Source organism: Marmota monax, unplaced genomic scaffold (assembly GCF_021218885.2).
Source record: "Marmota monax isolate L192 unplaced genomic scaffold, Marmota_monax_Labrador192_F-V1.1 WCK01_AAM20220418_F8-fsc00046, whole genome shotgun sequence".
Lineage (NCBI taxonomy): Eukaryota > Metazoa > Chordata > Mammalia > Rodentia > Sciuridae > Marmota > Marmota monax.
The window spans coordinates 10,561,916-10,583,820 of record NW_026692486.1 but is presented as its reverse complement, the minus strand read 5'-3'; the positions used below and the strand labels follow the sequence as shown (position 1 = coordinate 10,583,820).

At 34.6% G+C, this 21,905-nt stretch overlaps 1 protein-coding gene across 1 annotated transcript in view; it reads left to right on the top strand.

Moving 5' to 3' along the window:
- Col24a1 (collagen type XXIV alpha 1 chain) overlaps positions 1-21,905 on the top strand; it is a 393,162-nt gene that overhangs the window by 338,043 nt on the left and 33,214 nt on the right. Inside the window, exons 53-56 of the mRNA XM_046443140.2 lie at positions 4,997-5,050; positions 10,459-10,494; positions 17,746-17,781; positions 17,887-17,913. Coding sequence (XP_046299096.1) covers positions 4,997-5,050; positions 10,459-10,494; positions 17,746-17,781; positions 17,887-17,913 — 153 coding nt within the window. The remainder of the gene's footprint in view (positions 1-4,996; positions 5,051-10,458; positions 10,495-17,745; positions 17,782-17,886; positions 17,914-21,905) is intronic.

Sequence of the window (21,905 nt, the reverse complement as noted above, 5' to 3'; positions counted from 1 at the left end):
TCTTATGGTTAAGTCTATTGATGTGGTGAATAACATTTTTTAATTTCTGTATATTGAACCAGCCTTACTTCCCGGGGATGAATCCTACTTGATCATGGTGCACAATTTTTTTGATGTGCTGTTGTATTCAATTCGCCACGATTTTATTGAGGATTTTTGCAACTAAGTTCATTAGAGATATTGGTCTGTAGTTTTCTTTCTTTGAAGTGTCTTTGTCTGGTTTCGGGATCAGGTTGATGTTGGCCTCATAGAATGAATTTGGAAGAGCTCCTTCTTTTTCTATTTCTTGAAATAACTTGAAAAGTATTGGTATTAATTCTTCTTTGAAGGTTTTGTAAAACTCTGCTGTATATCCATCCAGTCCAGTGCTTTTCTTGGTTGGTAGTCTTTTGATGGCTTCTTCTATTACCTCCTTTGTTATTGGTCTGTTTAAATTGTGTGTATCTTCCTGACTCAATCTCGGCAAATCATATGACTTAAGAAATTTATCGATATCTTCGCTATCTTCTATTTTATTGGAATATAGGGTTTCAAAATAATTTCTAATTATCTTCTGTATTTCTGTAGTGTCCGTTGTGATATTGCCTTTTTCATCCCGTACGTTAGTAATTTGAGCTCTCTCTCTTCTTCTCTTCGTTAGCATGGCTAAGGGTCTCTCGATCTTATTTATTTTTTCAAAGAACCAACTTTTAGTTTTATCAATTTTTTAAATGGTTTTTTTTTGTTTCAATTTTGTTGATTTCCGCTCTGATTTTAATTATGTCTTGCCTTCTACTACATTTGCTGTTGTTTTTCTCTTCCTTTTCTAGGGTTTTGAGATGAAGTGTGAGTTCATTTATTTGTTGGTTTTTTCTTTTTTTGAGGAATGAACACCAGGAAATGAATTTCCCTCTTAAAACTGCTTTCATTGTGTCCCATAGATTCCGATATGTTGTGTCTATATTTTCATTTATCTCCAAGAATTTTTTGATTTCCTCCTTTATGTCTTCTGTAACCCATTGATCATTCAGTAATATATGGTTCATTTTCCAGGTGATGCAGGATTTTTCCTTCCTTCTTTTATCATTGATTTCCAGTTTCATTCCATTATGATCAGATAAGATGCATGGTATTATCTCCACACCTTTATATTAACTAAGAGTTGCCCTATGGCATAATATATGGTCTATCTTTGAGAAGGATCCATGTGCTGCTTAGAAGAACGTGTATCCACTTGATGATGATTGATATATTCTATATATGTCGGTTAAGTCTAGGTTATTGATTGTGTTATTGAGTTCTATAGTTTCTTTATTCAGCTTTTGTCTGGAGGATCTGTCCAATGGAGAGAGCGGTGTGTTGAAGTCACCCATAATTATTGTGTTGTGGTCTATTTGACTCTTGAACTTGAGGAGAGTTTGTTTTATGAACGTTGCAGCACCATTGTTTGGTGCATATAAATTGATAATTGTTATGTCTTGTTGGTGGATGGTTCCTTTTAACAGTATATAGTGTCTTTCTTTATCCCTTTTGATTAACTTAGGTTTGAAGTTGATTTTATTCTATGTGAGTATGGCCACTCCTGCTTGCTTCTGAGGACCATGTGTGTGGTATGATTTTTCCCATCCTTTCACCTTCAGCCTGTGTATGTCTTTTCCTATCATATGAGTCTCCTGAAGGCAGCATATTGTTGGATTTGTTTTTTTAATCCAGGTTACTAGCCTATGTCTCTTGATTGGTGAATTTAAGCCATTAACGTTTAAGGTTACTATTGATATATGGTTAGTACTTCCCGTCATGCTTGTTTATTTATTTATTTTAATATGGCTAGTTTTTCCTTTTTGGTTATTGTTTTTTCCTTCCCTTTACTGAGTTACCTCCCACTGTTAGTTTTGGGTGCTGTTTTTTAATTCCTCTTCTTGTAGTGTTTTGCTCAAGATGCCTTGCAGTGCTGGTTTTCTGGCTGTGAATTCTTTTAACTTTTGTTTATCATGAAATATTTTAATTTCATTGTCAAATCTGAAGCTTAATTTTGCTGGATACAGTATTCTTGGTTGGAATCCATTATTTTTTAGCATTTGAAATACGTTGTTCCAGGATCTTCTCACTTTCAACATCTGTGATGAAAAATCAGCCGTTAACCTAATTGGTTTACCCCTGAATGTAATCTGCCTCCTTTCTCTCGTAGCTTTTAATATTCTCTCCTTGTTCTGTATGTTGGCTATCTTCATAATTATGTGTCTTGGAGTTGGTCTATTACGGTTTTGAATGTTTGGGCTCCTGTAGGCTTCCAGGATTTGGCAATCCATTCCATCTTTCATATCTGGGAAGTTTTCTAGGATTATTTCATTCAATAGATTGTTCATTCCTTTGGTTTGAACCTCTATGCCTTCATCTATCCCAATGACTCTCAAGTTTGATTTTTTATGACATCCCATGTCTCTTGGATAGATTGCTCGTGAATTTTAAGCATCCTTTCTGTGTTGACTATATTCTTTTCAAGTTGATAAACTTTGTCTTCATTATCTGATGTTCTGGCTTCTACTTGATCTAGTCTATTTGTAATATTCTCGTTTGAGTTTTTAATTTGGTTTATGGTTTCCTGCATTTCTAGGATTACTGTTTGGTTTTTTTTAAAATCTCTATCTCCTGGTAGAGCTCGTTCTTTGCCATTTGAATTTGCTTATTTAATCCGTTTTCAAAATATACTTTCATTGTTTGAACTTGCTGTCTAATGTCTTCTCTAAGATTCTGTTCCATCTGAGTTAGGTATGCCTTGAGTTCTTTCTCTGTTCATTTTTCTGATGCCTCTAGGTTCTCCTGTGTATTTAAGTTGTCCTGCATTGTTTGTAATCCTTTTTTCCCTTGTTTTTTCATGGTGCTCAAGTTACTCTCCAACTCTGTTTGACTGCTGTGTTTCTGTTTTCTCCTTTAAATTTGTTTTGGTTTTTATAGTTCCACTATCTCTCCTTTGTGTTAGGAGACAATGTTTAGGGATGTTGGATTTAATTGTGATTTAAGATAAATTCATTAGTTTCATTAAAGGCCTTCAGATTTTGATAGCATATAGAGAATTGAGGTTTGGACTTAGGATTTTATGTTAAGGTCGGGCGATTTGATGGTATGGAGGTTAGTATATGTTAGCTTCTTTGGGGGCTTGCTCAAATGCAGGCGGATATTAACAAGAGAATAGACAGGAGTACTTGGGGGTAGTTAAGGGCTTAGGCGGACTATAGAACTATTCGTAGTATTCATCTATTTGCATTTAGTAAGTTATATGTAATCTGGTGTTCATACTTAGCTTAAGGAGTTTTAAAATCAGGGTCTGAAGAACTCCAGATAACATTGTAGTGCCTGTAGTTTCAAACTCTAGAGAATATAAATAAACTATCAGCAGTTAATGGTTATTACTTTTATTTTGTTTTTATTAATCATAGTTTGCTAATTGATGAGATATTTTATAGAACTGAAACTTTAATGTCATCTGTATGGCTAACTACAACTGCCAAGGCAAATGTGGAGAAAACAGAGAGGAAGACAGGAAACAGCTCAGATGCAGTAGAAAGGAGTCCTGAAAAACTTTACAACTGAAAACCACTGTCCTAAAGAAAATATAAATCAAAATTTTAAAAATTTTTTTCAGAATTTTTTTAGAATATTTCTTTAGCATTCTGTAGTTTTCATTGTAGAGGTTTTTCACCTCTTTCATTAAGTTGATTCCCAAGTATATTTTTTTATGCTACTATAAATGGGGTAGTTTTCCTCATTTCCCTTTCAGAGGATTTGTCACTGGTACTCAGAAATGCCTTTGATTTATGGGTGTTGATCTTGTGTCCTGCTACTTTGCTGAATTCATTTACTAGTACTAGAAGTTTTCTGGTGGAACTTTTTTGGTCTTCTAAGTATAGAATCATATTGTCAGCAAATAGTGTTAATTTGAGTTCTTCTTTACCTTCCCTTTAATTTCTTTAGTCTGTCTAATTGCTCTGCCCAGTGTTTCAAGAACTGTTAAATAGAAATGGTGAAAGAGGGCATCCCTGTCTTGTTCCAGTTTTTAGAGGGAATGCTTTCAATTTTGACTACCATATTTACAAATTATCACTTGAAGTCAATTTCTGTATTTACAAAGTTTTCTCTTAGATTTAGACCAACAAATAACTTCACTTTAAGCCAATTAATATTAAAACTATCGACCAATAGGCCACATGATGTTATAATTATTTCAAATGACAATACTCTATTCTCTATACCTTTGTAAGAGTCAGAAAAAGATAAAGCCTGTTAGATAACTACATTTATGTATTAGGTTAAATGTTAGCCAGAGAGACAATTTTACAGGCAGTATAAATTGAAGTGAAAATTGTTGGGAAACACTAAATCAAGGATTTTGTATTCATTGAGAAACAATAGGCATCATACCTAGTATGGAAGGAATCTGCAGGGGCTTGAACTCATTCAAGGTTATCTTCATAAGCAAATATCATCTTACAGTTTAAAAGGCTCTTTTCACATTTAATTTCACAGTGGCCCTATTTTACGGATAAAGAAACTAAAGTTTGGTTGGTTATATATGATATCCCCCAATTCTTCCCTATATTGTCTATTATACACCTCAGTTTACTCAAACATTTGTTCCTTCAGCGTGTGTACAAAAATTTGTTCAAAATTTTGTTCATCATTCTATTCTTTTTAAAATAGTTTCATTTGTTATGTAATGACACATGTATAATATGTATGTATCATTTGACTTATCACCACATAAACATTCTGATTCTAATTTGTAATTGTTGGAAATTATACATATACAGCTGTCCAGAAAGGAAACTATAATAGTATGTACAATTGTGTCACATACTGTTAACCAAGATCACTACAATTTATAGTAATACTACAAGATTTTATCATAAAACCATAATTATTTACACATGGCTATTTTACCATTGCACAAAATATTTCTTTGAAATTTTTCTGAATTATACTGAGAATGAGACTGACTGCTTTTCTTTAATCCCAACAGGGAAATACTGGCCCTCTTGGCAGAGAAGGTATAATAGGCCCAACTGGTAGAACTGTAAGTTTGTCACAATACAATTCTTTTCTTTGTTTTTTATACTCTTTTTTGTTGTTGTTGTTGGTGGTGGTGGTGATGGTGGTATTTATTCCTATTTCTAGAATAAGTCACAGAGTAACATCCTGGATATTTGAGAAGTAAAAGACAAAAATACATATACATTTTTCTGGAAGGTCATTACTGAGAACTTAGGGATCCTATATGTAATGAAGAAAGGGTGAGCAATGAAGCTGACACCTAAAACTGGAGCTGAGTAAAGAAAATAGAACAGAGTCTAGGAGTGGAGTGTCACAAGCATAGAAATGATCACTGAGGCTATAAAAATGGGTTTGTTTTCTGAAAAAAAAAATAAAGATAGCAAAGAAGTACAGACCACCAAGATTTGAGTCTCAGGAAGAACCCAGTTTAAAGGAAAGAAAAAGAGAATGGTAGAACCAGGAGGAAAATCAGGATAGTCCCAGCTTAGGTAAATGGAAGTTTTGAGAAAGGAGTAGTCAAGAGTGATCTTTTTTTTAATATTTATTTTTTAGTTGTAGTTGGACACAATAACTTTATTTCATTAATTTATTTTTATGTGTTACTGAGGATCGAACCCAGGGCCTCGCACATGCTAGGCGAGCACTCTACTACTGAGCCACAATTCTAGCCCCTCAACAGTGATCTTTGAGGGAGCAAGTTGCAGTAGACAATGTAGTGAAGACTACAGTGAAGAAAGGATAGATAAAATATTTAATGACATTTCTCAAAAATTTTTAACTCCTATAGGGTGTTTTGGTTTTGTTTTGTCTTCCACTCCACCCTACAAACACAACTTTTCTCAAATTCTCATAGCAAACTTTGGAGTAGATATTATTATTTCTCTTAAATAGATGAGGAAATAGTTAAGAGATATAGTTATTCAAAGTAATAGAGCTACTGAATTACATATCTGATGTTTCTTACTTCAAAACCAGTGCTTTTTACCCTTTTCAAGCTATATCTGAAGAGGAAACAGATCATATATTGCAGGGCTTCCAGAAATATGGCTATAAAGTAAAACAAAGAAATAAGATAGTGACTGGGGAGATGGTCATGGGAAAGTTTTGCAATAACCATAACAGTGCAAATAAGAGAAGGAGTACAGAAAGGGCCAGGTTGAAACTTAGGGAGGAAAGATTCATTCCCTTAGGGAAGTCAGTATTTTGAATCATTTAAAATTATTATATATAGACACAGAGATAGAAAAAATAAAGGTAGAATGCTTCACGTATTAAGTACAACTATTCTCTAATAAATTTGGAGAACTTGCCACCAAAGTTATTGGATTTTTAATCAAAAGAAAGAAAATGTGTAACTCAACATTCTCTACACTTCCAATATTTGCCACTCAGAGCCATATAAGATTTTAAGTGGGAAAATTCTCATATTTCAGTGCGTGGTTCTTTAGCTAGCTAAGGAGCACATACTGTTTTGATTATGGAATGATTGTTCTCTTCTGTCATATATTAATTGGTCAAGGAAAATGTGATCAATAAATGTCTTAATTAAAATATTTCACTATGCTTTGTTTATAAACAGTTCTTAAAAGCCCTTATAAAATCCAGCATGCACATCAAATTTTTTCCATCTTCTATTTTTTTCCTTTCTAAAAAGAAAAGTTTATTATGAAAAACTAAGTATTTGAGAATGGCAAAACATTGTGGAAAAAATAGTGGTGTGGGTAAGGGACTTGTCATTGTAAATGAAATTATATGGTAGTATAAAATAAATAATCAGATCGGTATAACAGACTAGAAAATATAGGAATTAGATCTAAGACTATATATAAATTTATTGTAACAAAAATAGTATATCCATTAGGATGGTTTGGCTAGAAGTAATAAGAACCCTAAATCAAACTGGCTTTAATAGAAATTTATGTCACATAATAGGAAGCCCAGTGGTAAGAAGGACTTCAGATTTGGTTTGTGACTCAATTATGTTGTCCAAGACCTTTGCCTTTCCATATCTCTACTCTCCTAACCTGAATGTTACTTTCATTTGTAAGCTTATAGCAAGAAAATTACAATTTCTTAGAAATCATATTTAGACATTGCAAATTTCTCATATCTAATTGACCAGCCTTCAGCCGCATGCCTGCACCTATATTAGGAGAGAAGATGGAATTACTTTGAGTACCATTATTGCTGTAAGAAATTAGAACCCCAAAAAACAGCAACAAAAAAATTAATCCTTCATGAACTTGTAAAGACTTTAATATAAAAAATTAAATAGTAAAAATCTTATTACATTTATGTAGAAAACTTAAGTACAGATTAAGTGTTGGGGAGACCTTATTTATAAGATAAGAAATCGGAAAATTTTAAAATAAAAAAGCAGAAAACCTACTTGAATATTGAAATAGTCAATAAAAATCTACATGAATTTTGTGTGGGAAAATATTCCCCAAATAAAATCAAAAGTTAATATAGAGTGGGGGAAAATATTTGTAAAGCATACAACATAAAACAGTTTACTACACAAAGAGCTCTTTAAATTTGGTATAAAAAAGTTCAAAAACTCAATAGAAAAATGAAAAATAAGTAGAAAAAAGTCAGTAGTTATTTTAAAAGAGAACCACCTAATTTTAAGTTAGAAATGCAAATTAATTCCATCTAACACAAATTATATCTAGCCTCTCAAAAGAAGATATAGGGAGATCAGTACTCTAATTTTCCACTGGTTTAAAGTGAATTACAGGCTTTATGGAAAGGTATTTGTTCAAATATAGATACATTTGTCCTTTAATCAAGCAATTCCTTTTGAGGAATTTGACCCAAAGTTACAGACGCACCTAATACATTAAAGAATCTTTATACAGTTTTTGTTTGTTTTGTTTTGTCTTGGCACCAGGGATTGAAACCATGGTGCTTAACCACTGAGCTACATTCCGAGGTGGTTTTTGTTGTTGTTGTTGTTGTTTGTTTTTGAGATAGGGGAGGGATTTTTTTTGAGACAGAGTCTCACTAAGTTGTTTAGCCTTGCTAAATTGTTGAGTTTGTCCTTGAACTTCTCCTACCTCAGCCTCCTTTGCCTCTAGGATTATAGGCATGCTTTACATTCAGTGGGATTTTTTTATTTTTAAAACACTGTATTAACCAAAAGAAAAAAAAAGAAAGAAATCATGTGAATGATCATTTATTAAGGAATGGTTGAGGAAATTGTGATCTAGTCATTTCATGGAATATTACGGAATTATTAAAAAGAATTAGCTTCATCTACTTTGGCTGATTTTCAGTTATTGTGTGATGTATTAAGTGGAAAATCGTGATGTATCAAAAAGTATATAATATTACCCCAGTGTTATAAAATATGACCAATATCTCCCATGCATATGTGAATGTATTTGTCAATATTTTAATAGAAAAAAGTACAAAGAGATATGTACCATATTGTTAACACTGGATTGAAAGAGGAAGAAGATAGGAGGAAATACCATAGAGATATTTTAAAAGTTAATACTCTAGTTTAAAACAGATTTAGGACAAGTCAGGAAACACAAAAGAAGTGATATAAATGGCCAATAAATAATAGAAGTATTTTTACCTTGCAAACAAAGTATATGGCATGAATGGGAAGAAACATGATTCACTGGCCCATGTTTTGCAGGTACGCATGCAATTTCACACAGACTTTCAGGAAGAGAATTTTAACAAAAATTTCAGAGGACAAAAATGTTTATACCAGTGCTGTTAATAATGAAAATAATTAGAAAAATCTCATAAATTAAAATTAAATAATATACTGTAATTGGTAAATATTACGTATTATGATTATCTAGAAGAATGTGGACTGACATGGAAAAGTGTCCACATTATATTATGAAGGTGTAAATTCAGGTTGCAGAAAAGATTAAATAGTTTTATCTCATTTTTTTGCCATAAAATATGTAATTCCACATGAATGAACACAGAAAAAGCAGAAAGTCTACTCAACATCACCAGATTACCCATTAGTTTCAAAGTGCATGTTGAACATTCATCAAAATATATGCTCTTTTAGGTTATAAAAACAAGTTTACTAAAAAGAACTGGAGTCATACAAGTTGTCATACAGTTCTCTGGCCATAATGGAATTAAAGTAAAAATCAAAAAAAAGAAAGATAATAAGAAAAGCTCTAAACACTTGAAAATTAAACCACACATTTATGAATAATTCATGGATCAAAGAGGAAGTCTCAAAGGTAGAAAATATTTTGAACTGAATGAAAATGTATACAACAACAAAATATATGGAATGGAATTCAAAAAAGGGAACTGAAAGAGAAGAAGGAATTCACTCTAGAGGGTTTTCAAAGGCTGAGAGAAACAAATAACAGAATATAACCTCAACTTATAAAGATTCTCCCTTATAAGACATAAAAACAGCATACTACAGGGACACAGCCACATCAATGTTTATAGCAGCATAATTCACAATAGCTAAACTGTGGAACCAATCTAGATGCCCTTTAGTTGATGAAAGAATAATGAAAATGTGGTATATATACATAATGGAGTACTATTCAACATTGAAAGGGAATAAAATCATGGCATTTGCAGGTAAATGGATGGAGTTGGAGAATATAATGCTAAGTGAAGTTAGCCAATCCCAAAAAAACAAATGCCGAATATTTTCTCTGATTTAAGGATGCTGATTCATAATGTGGTTAGTGGGTAGGGGGAATGGAGAGGATGAACTCTAGAGAGGGCAAAGGGAGGGAGGGGAAGGGAGGGGGCATGAGGGAAGGAAAGACAGTGAAATGAGATGGACCTCATTATCCTAAGTACATGTATGAAGACAAAATGGTGTGACTCTACTTTGTGTATAACCAGAGATGTGAAAAATTGTGCTCTATATGTGTAATATGAATTGTAATGCATTTTGCTGTCATAATAACAAATTAAAATTTAACAAAAGAAAATATTAAGAGTAAAAAAATATAAATCACTAATACCTAATAAAAATATGTGACTTTGCAAATAAATGATAATGCAGTTAGAAAAGTATTGCACTTCTCTAAAGGGTTAAATGAACTGAGAATGAAATTTTATCCTTAAAAAAAAAAAGTTTCTGCCTTCTAAATTGTTTTGTATGGTTGTCATATCCACTATCCTGACTTGAGTGATTGACTATCTTTTTATTCCAATGTCATTTTAAGGTGGAACTAATTGGGATAATTTACAGATAGAATAATGAATCAATAGGTTTGGAAGATTTTTGTTTATTTGTTTTATATTGGTTTGTTTTGGTTTGGTTTTGCTTTGCATTGCTTTACTCAGATAAAGAAAACTAGAATGTATACAAACTAACAAAACAAGCTTACAGAATGTTTTTGTGGACAACCTGAACTATATTTAATATTTAAATATCAATAACACTGAACTGGTATCTTTTTTTTCTTCTCTTAGGGACCCAGAGGTGAAAAGGGCTTTAGAGGTGAAACTGTAAGTTTAACTTAATTTGTGATTATTTATAGTATCCCTTGTCATGAAGCTGTCAGTTCCATGAAAGCAAGGACCTTATTAGGGTTGTTCATTACTATATCTCTGATAGTTGTGGAATAAAAATAAAATTGTAGTTGTCAAGAAGTGGAATTAACCTATGTGGATATTGCAGTGAAATCTGGTAAACTCTAAATATGTTGAAGAACCTGTCAATTACATTCTCCCCAGGTTAATTTTGTGAAATGCAGTGATTATCTGCTTTGTCAGGCATCAAAAGAGATAGGTCATCTTCAGATCTTAGCCATGCTAGCACAGTAGTGCTGCAAAGTTGCTTTCAGTACATACCCACTATATCCAGACAGCACTGACCAGGGCTGCATAGCAGAAGCAGATCATTAGTTGTATATTTCAGCCAACTAGAAACCATGGTATGAGGTTGGGAAAAAAGTACTTTCAGGACCTAAATAGTCCTGAAATGCACTATATCCCTATTTTCCAATTTAAGAAGATACTTTGTAAAGGGACCACTTCCCCAAAAAGATCATGTTAAGCTTTTTAAATAAAAAATTTATTGTGTATATTTAGAATGTATAACCTGATGTCATGCAATAGATATAGATAGTTTGAAGGTTATCATAGTGAAGCAAATTAACGTATCTATTATCTCACATAATTGTTCTTTGTTGTTGTTATTGGGGTATGTCATAATGGGCAAAAGATATGACTTATGCAGTCGAGGGGGAGAAATAAAGAATATCCATGCACTTCTGCCCTTTTTAATGCTTTATTCATTCAAATCACTCAATACAATTTCACTCTATGGGTTCTTAATCAAGAAAACGACAATCCTTAATGCTAAGCACTGAATTGACATAATCAATTCACAGCAAACAATTCTAGACTAATTAATTCACAGCAAACCATTTTAGATTAATTAATTCTAAGCACTGCAAAAACACTTAATCATGACAGGCTAAAGTCAGACATTCCCTCTGCATGCTAAGTTCAAGTGTCAGATCAAAAGTCTCAACCCTTAGGCTTTAAGTCCATCAGATGCACTTTCACTCAGACCCTTGTGATCAGGTTCAGAACAAAGCAGGCTTCTCCTGGGGTGGAACTGACAGCTGGTTGAGGAGAGGGTCATAGGGAGAAGTTGTAGCTCTCACTAAGGTCAAGATGTGGCTGTAGAGTTTGAGAGCAGTTAGGAAAATGCAGAGGATCAGCAAACAATGAAAAGTGTTGGGATGTCAGTCCAGGTCCTCATCAGGTCTCAGCGTAAGGGCATCAGTATCGTAAGGGCATCAGTATCGGCTGGCTGAATGACTGTTCATTTGCTCTATTATTTATACAAAATTTGGGGGCTTTTGACCCCCCTTTCAATCCTTATCAGCTACCACCAGATTTCTCAGTGACATCATTTACCCTGGGGTTAAAACATCTGGTCTGGTGGTCCCCACCCTGATCTTTTCATGTTTCCCTCTTATCCAGAGGACAGCCTGCCAGAGGCTTCACTCTGAGTTTATCAGGGTGGGGAAAAGTGACTCTTTTGTGCCTGAGGGCGTGTCTGGTAAGACTGCTGGTTTTAAACTGGGGTTTTTTAAATAGAATTGCTTAGGCTCAGGCCTAAGGCCATCCTGGTGTGCTGGTGGTAGAGCACCTAAAATCTATTCTTGTGGCCTGGGATCCATGCTGACCTTATAGGGACATTCAGAGTGCTTGAGGCCCATAAGAATAAACTAAGATATCAGGAAAGCCATGATTAAAAGCTGATGAGGTTACATAATGACTCCAGAGATTTTTCTTTCTCATCATAGAGTATGCTTGGAACTCAGAATAAGTATGTTACAGTTATGTTAATTAGTTGAAAAGGGAAATTATGAGTTTTAGATAGCCTAAAAATTCCAAGTGGAACATTAAAGTAGATGTGTTAAATTTCTAGAAATGTGCCCCAACATTTTCACAGCAGACTTAATATTAACAGGAAGCAAGAACACACACACACACACACACACACACACACACACACACAGAAGCTATATCCCCAGGAGCAGTGGGACTAAGAAAGAAAATCAGAAGTTTTAAAATTAGCTTAGTTTTTATACCTCTCTGGCTCTGCTTGCCTTCCTGACTTACCCTCTCCAAGTACTGTGGCTAGAACATAAACTTCCATAGGTTTAGTATACCTCAAGTACTTGTAGTATTTCATTTGAAAAAAAAAAGTGAGTGGATATGATGGATTACAAACTCAATGTATTGTAACTGCAATCTTCCTTTTAGAAATATGGCATCCAGACTGGGCGCAGTGGCACATGCCTGTAATCCCAGCGGCTAGGGAAGCTGAGGCAAGAGAATCATGAGTTCAAAGCCAGCCTCAGCAACAGCAAGGTGCTTAGCAACTCAGTGAGACCCTGTCTCTAAATTAAATACAAAATAGGACTGGGGATGTGCTCAGTGGTCAAGTGCCCCTGAGTTCAATCCTGGTACCAAAAAAAAAAAAAAAAGAAATATGGCGTCCAGAATAAAGCAAGTAATAGCACCAGTCAGGCCATCCCCTTAAAGAGAAACAGACAGTTAATGCCCTTTCAGAGAACACCTCTCGTAGATTGGCAAAGGATCTGGGAAGACCATTTGAAATATCTGGGGTATTTAGCCTCTTCCAGACTCTGCAGCCTAATCATATTCTTCTTCTTTGTTCTGCTCTCTCACTTCCTGGCTTGTGCACCTAGTAGGTGTCCTCTCTACTATATTTTTTGTATTCTTTATTTCTACTGACCTTGAAGTTTTGACTTAAAGATCATTTATATTACTCAGGGTGGAATTTCTGATATCTTTCCCTGCCCTACTCTCACCCCTGGAACTAGTGCAGTGCGTGGCACCTGTGCCTCAATTCTTTACTTAAAAGTCCTATTATCAGAGAGACTTTTGTAGCTAGCCTATGTTTAATAACAATGCTCCCATCTTCCTGAGACTCCTTATCTTTCCTTAGCCCATTTCCTTGCTACCTTGCATATTACATATGTATTTTTTATTGTCTCCCCTAACTAAAATGTAGTCTCCAACAGATGTTTTCAGTGTTGTTACTTGTTTGATGCTGTATATCCATCACCTACTAGCATTGTAAAATAGTTGGCATCCAATAAATATTTCATGAATTATTGGTAAATAGAGAAGTTTTAGAGTATTGAAACATAATGGTTGTCTTCAAATATTTAAAATGTTGCTTTATGAAAGGGAGCATAGATTTAAAAAAAATGAGTGACTGTTGAGGATAAAATTGAAACAACTTATTTATTAAACAATATTTTTAGTTTCTGTGCTTAGACCCCTGGGAGTAAGCTCCATAAAGGTGTGACTAGAGTCCAAGTCTCCCAGTTCACATACAATTGTTTCTCTAGAAATCATTGTTCCTCTCAGAAAAATAATGATTAAGAACAATTTAGGTGAAAAATCTGTATCAAGAGTAGCCTAGCAGCTGGGTATAGTGGTGCACTCCTATAATCTAGCAGCTTGGGAAGCAGAGGCAGGAGAATTGCAAGTTCAAAACCAGCCTCAGCGACAGCAAGGCGCTAAGCAACTCAGTGAGACCCTGTCTCTAAATTTACAAAATAGGGCTGGTGATGTGATTCAGTGGTTCAGTGCTGAAAGAATACCCCACGCAAAGACACTTCGCCGGGAGAATTCCAATTTTATTGCAAAAGGCTGTGTGTTTATATAGATGGTAGGGCTTAGATAAATGGCAGGCCACCCATTTATTGGCAAATTCTTCCAGATATTAGCTCCGGAGCCCAGGAATTAGTTCTTATTGGGGCTAAGGTTCCCCGCCAGCGAGATTTGAAATTGGCGCCGGTGGGAGAGTTCACAGGGTCGGGAACTTTTCGAGCCACTACAGAAAAGAGGAAGGTAGGAAGAAGAGGTCCTTAGGCGCCATGTTGGGGTTTTTCTCTGGGGTGCGGCTGCCGTTTATACTTTTCCCAACAAGTGCCCCTGAGTTTAATCCCTGGTACAAAGAAAAAAAAAAAAAAAGAGTAGCCTAGCCCTTCATGTGACAGCTTGAAGAATAGATTCCTGATTTAGCCATGTCCTAGGCTTTGTAACTCACTGGTTCTATCCTAGTTACATTACTACCTACTGACTCTTATTTAATATTACTAAACTCTCAAGTCCAAACCAAAGGAGCCATTTGCCCCTCCTATCCACAAGAGACATTTGACAATGTCTCTAAACATTTTTGATTGTTACAACTGGGAATAAAAGAGTTGCTAGTCACTTGCAGTAGGCAGAGAAGAGACTGAGGATGCTTAACTATCCTGCAAGGGAAGCTCCTCAATTTATAAATGAGAAAAGTGAAACTCTGCAACTGAGCCTAGCAAAGTAGAGATCATGAAGTTAAATCAAGGTGACATTTCATAAAGGAAGTTATATAATGAAATGACATAAAGGGTTTACATAAAGGAAAAGACTAATCTATTCAGGTTTAAGAACATAAATTTATTGGTATTTTTAAAGTCTGATGATAAACTGTCACTTGAAAATCTTATATAAATTCTTGAATTAAAAAGAGAGAATCTATTGTCATTCAAAGGCAGTGTTTTCATTACAGCCAAATAAAACCAACATAACCATTCGTGTTAATTTGATTCTCCTTTAGGAAATCATCTTAATTTTATTATAAACTCTTTATATAGTACATATAAAATTGAATCACTTCTCAGTAGTTTGTTAACTAGAGGAATGAAAAATACTAATGAAAACTTTCTTATTAGAATCATATTTTGTTTCATTTTACTACTTGTCCTATTTTGTGCAGTTTTACATTGGGGTTGCCCTGCCCTGTCTTGTTGGGTTTGAAGTATTTTGTTTGATACTGACCTGTTCTGAGTACTAAAATGAACTGAATTCAGTACAAAATGAACTGAATAAAATCAGTAGTAGAAATATTTTCTTCATTCTCCTGTGATAAATTCCTCTTTCATAGTCAAATATGGGATATTTTTGTATTGAAACCTCAGTGAGATATTATGAATGTCAGAAACATCCTACATGGAGTAAAATATTATAGCTGTTTATCATTTTTACAATGTTGATCCAAAATGGAGAAACTTACACAGCAAAGTTCACTCTAAACCTCTTTATATTTAAAAGACTATCTCTATTACAGCATTTCAGTAGTGAGGCATAAGTTTATATATTCTCTGCTTAAGATTGTAATCTCAAACCATGCAAACTAAGAAATGTCCAGCAGGCAATCATGTTGGAATACTCTACCCTTTTTAAGTACTATGGGTTATTTGTTCTAGCTGTCACAGTGTGTTAAGAATCAACAGCGCTGACAATAAAATACTAAGTCAACCATAATGTCAAAATTACATAAAACTCAGGTGGAGATTAAATTTTATTTGCATCTTATTACTAATAATCTGAGTTTGTCTCAATATTTAGCATTAACAAGTTGACTTTGAGCAAACATACAAGGCCTTAACAATGGTTGCTGTTTCATTTTGAAAAACGTCAGCATAACATTTGACATTTTACCATATACAGTTAAACTTTTCTAATTTCTAAATCAATACTAATTAATTTTATCAATATTTCCCTCAGTTATTTGATAACAGTTATCAAATACCTTCTATTAGGCACTATTCTTTTTCTAGAAAATGAAAAGTTAACTAAGATATTTTAAGTGTTCTTAGGGACTTTCCAGGATGTCTGTTCCATACAATGCAAAAGTAGATGAAAACAAGGGAGGTGGCATGGTGAATAAGCAAAGTGGACATGGCATGTTTAAGTACTATTGAACAATGGGCCTTAAACATATGAAGATGATAGATAGAGAGTATTCCATGTCAAGGAAATACCATAAAAGTGAATGACATAACTTGAAAGATTTGGTTATGGATATTGTATAGGGGGATGGTAAATGAAAATAAGGACCAAACCTTAAAAAGAGGCAGTAGTGCATGGTGACCAAGAATATTTATTTGTTTTTTGTTTGTTTGTTTATCATTTTGGCACTGAGGGTTGAACCCAGGGGTGCTTTATCACGGCATTATACCCCAACTCCTATTTTTATTTTGAGACAGGATCTAAGTTACCCAGACTGGCCTGCCACCTTCCTCAGCCTCCCAAGTAGCTGGGATTACAGGCATGGACCACTGCACCTGGTCTATACTTTTGTATTTAATTAACTTGGATTTTAATCCTACCTCTTCTCCTTATTTGCTTGTAACTTAACTATTCCATGTTCTTTTGTAAAATGGAAATATAACTTGGTACATAGTAAGATCTCAGTAAGTGGTAGGTATTCAAACTATTAAAAAAAAATCATACTTTATTCTCTAAAAAATCCTGAGCCACTGAATGATTTAACTAAATAATGGCATTATTAGATTTCCATTTTAGAAGTAGAATGCAGTTATCATAGCAGAAAAATAAAGTCAAAAAGTCTAATTAGAAGTACAGGCAAAATATTATGTTTATGTAAATTCAGAAGTTATACCAAATTACCATAACTGGGGCTTAAATAACAAGCATTTACTTCTCACAGTTCTTGAGGCTGAGAAGTCTAAACTCAAGGTATCAGCCGAGTCCATACCTGGTGAGGGCCTTTTTCCTAGTTTGCAGAAGCCACCTTCTTCTTGTATCCTCACAGAGAAGAGACAGATCACTTCCTTCACATCTCTTTTTATGTGGCTACTAATTTCATGTATGATAGCTGCACCCTTACGACCTAATTACCTCAAGCACATCAGGGCTTAGGACTTCAGCTTTTAAATTGAAGGGGACAAAAACATTCTGTATACAGTCTGAACCAATACAGTTGCTGTGAAGATGGAGAAGTATTTTAAAAGAATGATGGTATCCATCTTATAGTATATGAAGAAAAAGGAGATGTCTAAGAACACTGAAGTTTCTACCTTTGATGACTAAGTGGGTGATAGGTAGAAATAACAGGAGAAACATGCTTAGACAATATTAACATTTTTAAATGTTGACATTTATAATAGTTTATTAAAATGAGTAAATTTAGTTTCTAATAATATCAATAAAACAGGAACATACATATGGAACATATCATTCATGAATATGAATGATAGTTAAGTGCAAGAATTTTGAAATACTAAAGCAATTTTGAATAATATGGCTTGCTTCATGAGTAAAGGCAATGGTAGAGGCTCAATCTTAGTTCTCTTGCTTACACCAAACCAAAAGCCATGCTTATACATATCATGCTTTGTTTCTTTTTTTTTTCAGGGTCCCCAAGGCCCAAGAGGCCAACCAGGGCCTCCAGTGAGTATATTTACATTTATATCCATTAACCATTGATGAAGATAAACTTGCTTTATTTGGGATGTCTACTAAATAAATAATTTTTAAAAATTTGTTATGTTGTAGGGGCCACCTGGAGCACCAGGTCCAAAAGTAAGTTTTCTTGGTTTAGTTTTTTTTTTCTGTTAGAATGTCATATACTTTTTTAAGCTCCTTCTCTTAGTTCCCTATTAAAACTGTCCTTGAATCTCTCTGTTCTTCTTGCTTAGCTGATACAAAGCTAGCCCACCTATATGCTAACTTGAAATTCAAGCCTCAGACTTCTTATCTATAAAATGAAAATAGTATCTCCTACTTTTGGGGTGGTTTTTGAATATTAAATAAGAAGTAAAGCATTTAACACAGTATATGAAACTTATTAATATTGTGTTCAAAAAAATGCTACCACCTTCCATTTCTTCCTACTTCTGGGACATAGCTCTTCTTTTTAGATTTGTTGTTGTTATTGTTATTGTTGGGAAGGGTTATTTGGTTGTTGTTTTTTTTTTTTTTTTCAGTTTTGTTCTGTTTGTTTACCTTGCCAGCCAGAATTACTCATTTCTTAGGTTTTATATGAATTCTTGATTGCTGGTGAATGTAGAAAATCTCAGACTTCTCATGTATTTTCTTGTTACCTAACCTGCCCTTGTCTTTAAGGCAGCACTTCTGTTGCTTTGGCTTTATACCCTTGGCCTCTGATGTTCCAAGTTTGGTTTCTCTTAGGCTTTGTCTCCACTCTCATGGTTAGCAATTTCTTTCTTGTCCTGCTCCCTTCCAGAGGCCTCTCTTGAACCCCAACTTTATTCATATCCCATTTTCTTAGCCTGCTGGTCAAATACATTGGTGCATGGTCACATTTATTGTCCAAAAGATATCAACTGTTGACTATACTATCACAAACAATGGTCATTCCTATGCCTTCCAAGCAATAATTATTTCATATGTAGGGCCATTTAGATCTCTGATAGTTTTAGATGGTTGTTCACTGTGGTCCACTCTCATTGCATCAGGAACTCTTCATTTCCCTTAGTTTTTCATTGGGACAAGAAATAAACTTTCAAGCAAGGAGTCATGAGGAAGATTATCTACTTGGAAAAAGAAGACCTATTTCTCTATGATTTTTAGAAATCACTTTGCTCTTCTGACCATCTGACTGATAGGTATTCCCTGCTAGAACCTTAATAGGATGTCTTTCTTCAAATCTTCAATTCACTCTTTATTTATCTTTTTTTTCCTTACCCTTGTCCTTGGGTTATGAGTGTGCTCATCAGTGACCTTTTCATCTTATAATGACTTTGATATATCATAGCTATCTTCCCAAGAAGTGGCAAGTTTTTTCTTTAGGTTAAATTAGATATTTATTACAAGAGCTTTCCTCATGAACATGCATCTAGATTTTTCCAGTTTATACAGTATTTTTATATGAAGTATCAAAACTCCTATAGTAAGGAGATCCTGGAATTCTCCTCACTATACTGATGAAAAATGAATTCAAAGAAGGTAAGTGACTTCCTGTGACTGAATGCTGAGAAGGTTCAGAAGGCTTAGGGCTTGAACTTCCAGGTCAATATTCTCTACACCTGACCAAGCTGTCCACGCTAGTATGTTGAGCTCATTCTGCTGGCCCTGGCAGAACTGCCTTGAGCAGGTTCAGGGAGGAACTACAGAGAATGATGCTGCAGCAAGGTGGGAAGTCATATTTTTCATCTGTCAAGCCTGCTTAATCTCTGAGTAGTACTGCAATGTAGTGTTAACATCCAGGTACCTATGTGATACTCATCCACTCTCGCAGGAGTCCATCCAGGAGAGAGTCAGCATTAACTTGCCTCATGTGATAACCACTCTTTTTCATTTTAGTCTTCTTCATGTCCAAGTTTTAAAGAATTATATTTAATTGTCAAATTAGAGGTGTTTATTGAAAACTTGGGCTCATATCCCTGTCTTATTTGGAAAATGTGTATATTCCTAAAATGAAATAGGGTATATGAGAAATATGAATAGTAATATAAACTTTGAGGAATTACAAGTAGAATTAAATTAGAAAATACATATGCTTGACAAAGTACAGGTACTCAATAAATGTTAGTTTGTTTCCTTCTTTTCTTCCTTTCTCTCATTTTCTTGACCAATATTTAAACAAATTCCTATATATAATCTTTCTGGAACTTGCACAATCCAGTGTGAGAAAGTAGCAGTGTACCCCTGCTGAGGATAAAACTTGTAGAGCAGAAATCTACATGACAATGTGAAGACACCAAAAATATTGTTTCCAAAGATGGCTTGTGATCATATCTTCTGTGAAACTCTTTTTAATTCCATCATCTCATCACACTGAAAGGTAGAACTGATACTTTTTAATTCATACATGTTTATTTTCATGTTAGTCTCCCTACTAGATTGTGAGCTTTCTGGAGGTAGAGACTATTTTTTAACTTTCTTTTCCATTCAAGGCCTTAATAAGTGTTTATAAAATGAATGAATGCATACATTCAGAACACACACACACACACACACACACACACACACACACACCACACCACACCACACCACATCACATCTCCTGGAAATTTCAGAGTGAATCATCCAAACGAAAAAGTTTCGCTTAGAGATAACCAGTGTCTAGAATGGAATGAGTTCATGTAATTAGAACTAGAAGCCTTCTCAGTAATTATTTGGCAATTATATCAGACTGTGAGTTGTGATTCACTGGTCAGTAGGCTATGAGAACAACTTAGTGAATCTCATTCGGCATTCTTTTGAAATGAAACAGAATAGAAAAAAAATGGATAGTAGCTGCTTAATGAGTATGGGTTTTCTTTTTGGGATTATCAAAATGTTCTGAAAGTAGAGATTGGTAATGGTTGCACAACATTATTAGAATATATAAAAAACAATTGAATTCTACTTTTTAAATGGTAGGAAGTGTGAATCGGGAGGTATAGTGATACCAGATTTCAAACTGTACTACAGAGCAATAGTAACAAAAACAGCATGGTACTGGTACCAAAACAGGCAGGTGGACCAATGGTACAGAATAGAGGACACAGAGACCAATCCACAAAATTACAACTTTCTTATATTTGATAAAGGCGCTAAAAGCATGCAATGGAGAAAGGATAGCATCTTCAACAAATGGTGCTGGGAAAACTGGAAATCCATATGCAACAAAATGAAGCTGAACCCCTTTCTCTCACCATGCACAAAAGTTAATTCAAAATGGATCAAGGAGCTAGATATCAAATCAGAGACTCTGCACCTAATAGAAGAAAAAGTTGGCTACGATCTACACATTGTGGGGTCGGGCTCCAAATTCCTTAATAGGACGCCCATAGCACAAAAGTTAATAACTAGAATCAACAAATGGGACTTACTCAAACTAAAAAGTTTTTTCTCAGCAAGAGAAACAATAAGAGAGGTAAATAGGGAACCTACATCCTGGGAACAAATTTTTACTCCTCACACTTCAGATAGAGCCCTAATATCCAGAATATACAAAGAACTCAAAAAATTAAACAACAAGATAACAAACAACCCTATCAACAAATGGGCCAAGGACCTGAACAGACACTTCTCAGAGGAGGACATACAATATATCAATAAGTACATGAAAAAATGCTCACCATCTCTAGCAGTCAGAGAAATGCAAATCAAAACCACCCTAAGATACCATCTCACTCCAGTAAGATTGGCAGCCATTATGAAGTCAAGCAACAACAAGTGCTGGCGAGGATGTGGGGAAAAGGGTACATTTGTACATTGCTGGTGTAACTGCAAACTGGTGCGGCCAATATGGAAAGCAGTATGGAGATTCCTAGGAAAGCTGGGAATGGAACCACCATTTGACCGAGCTATCGCCCTTCTCGGTCTATTCCCTGAGGACCTTAAAAGAGCATACTATAGGGATACTGCCACATCAATGATCATGGCAGCACAATTCACAATAGCTAGACTTTGGAATCAACCTAGATGCCCTTCAATAGATGAATGGATTAAAAAACTGTGGCATTTATACACAATGGAGTATTACGCAGCACTAAAAAATGACAAAATCATGGATTTTGCAGGGAAATGGATGGCATTAGAGCAGATTATGCTAAGTGAAGCTA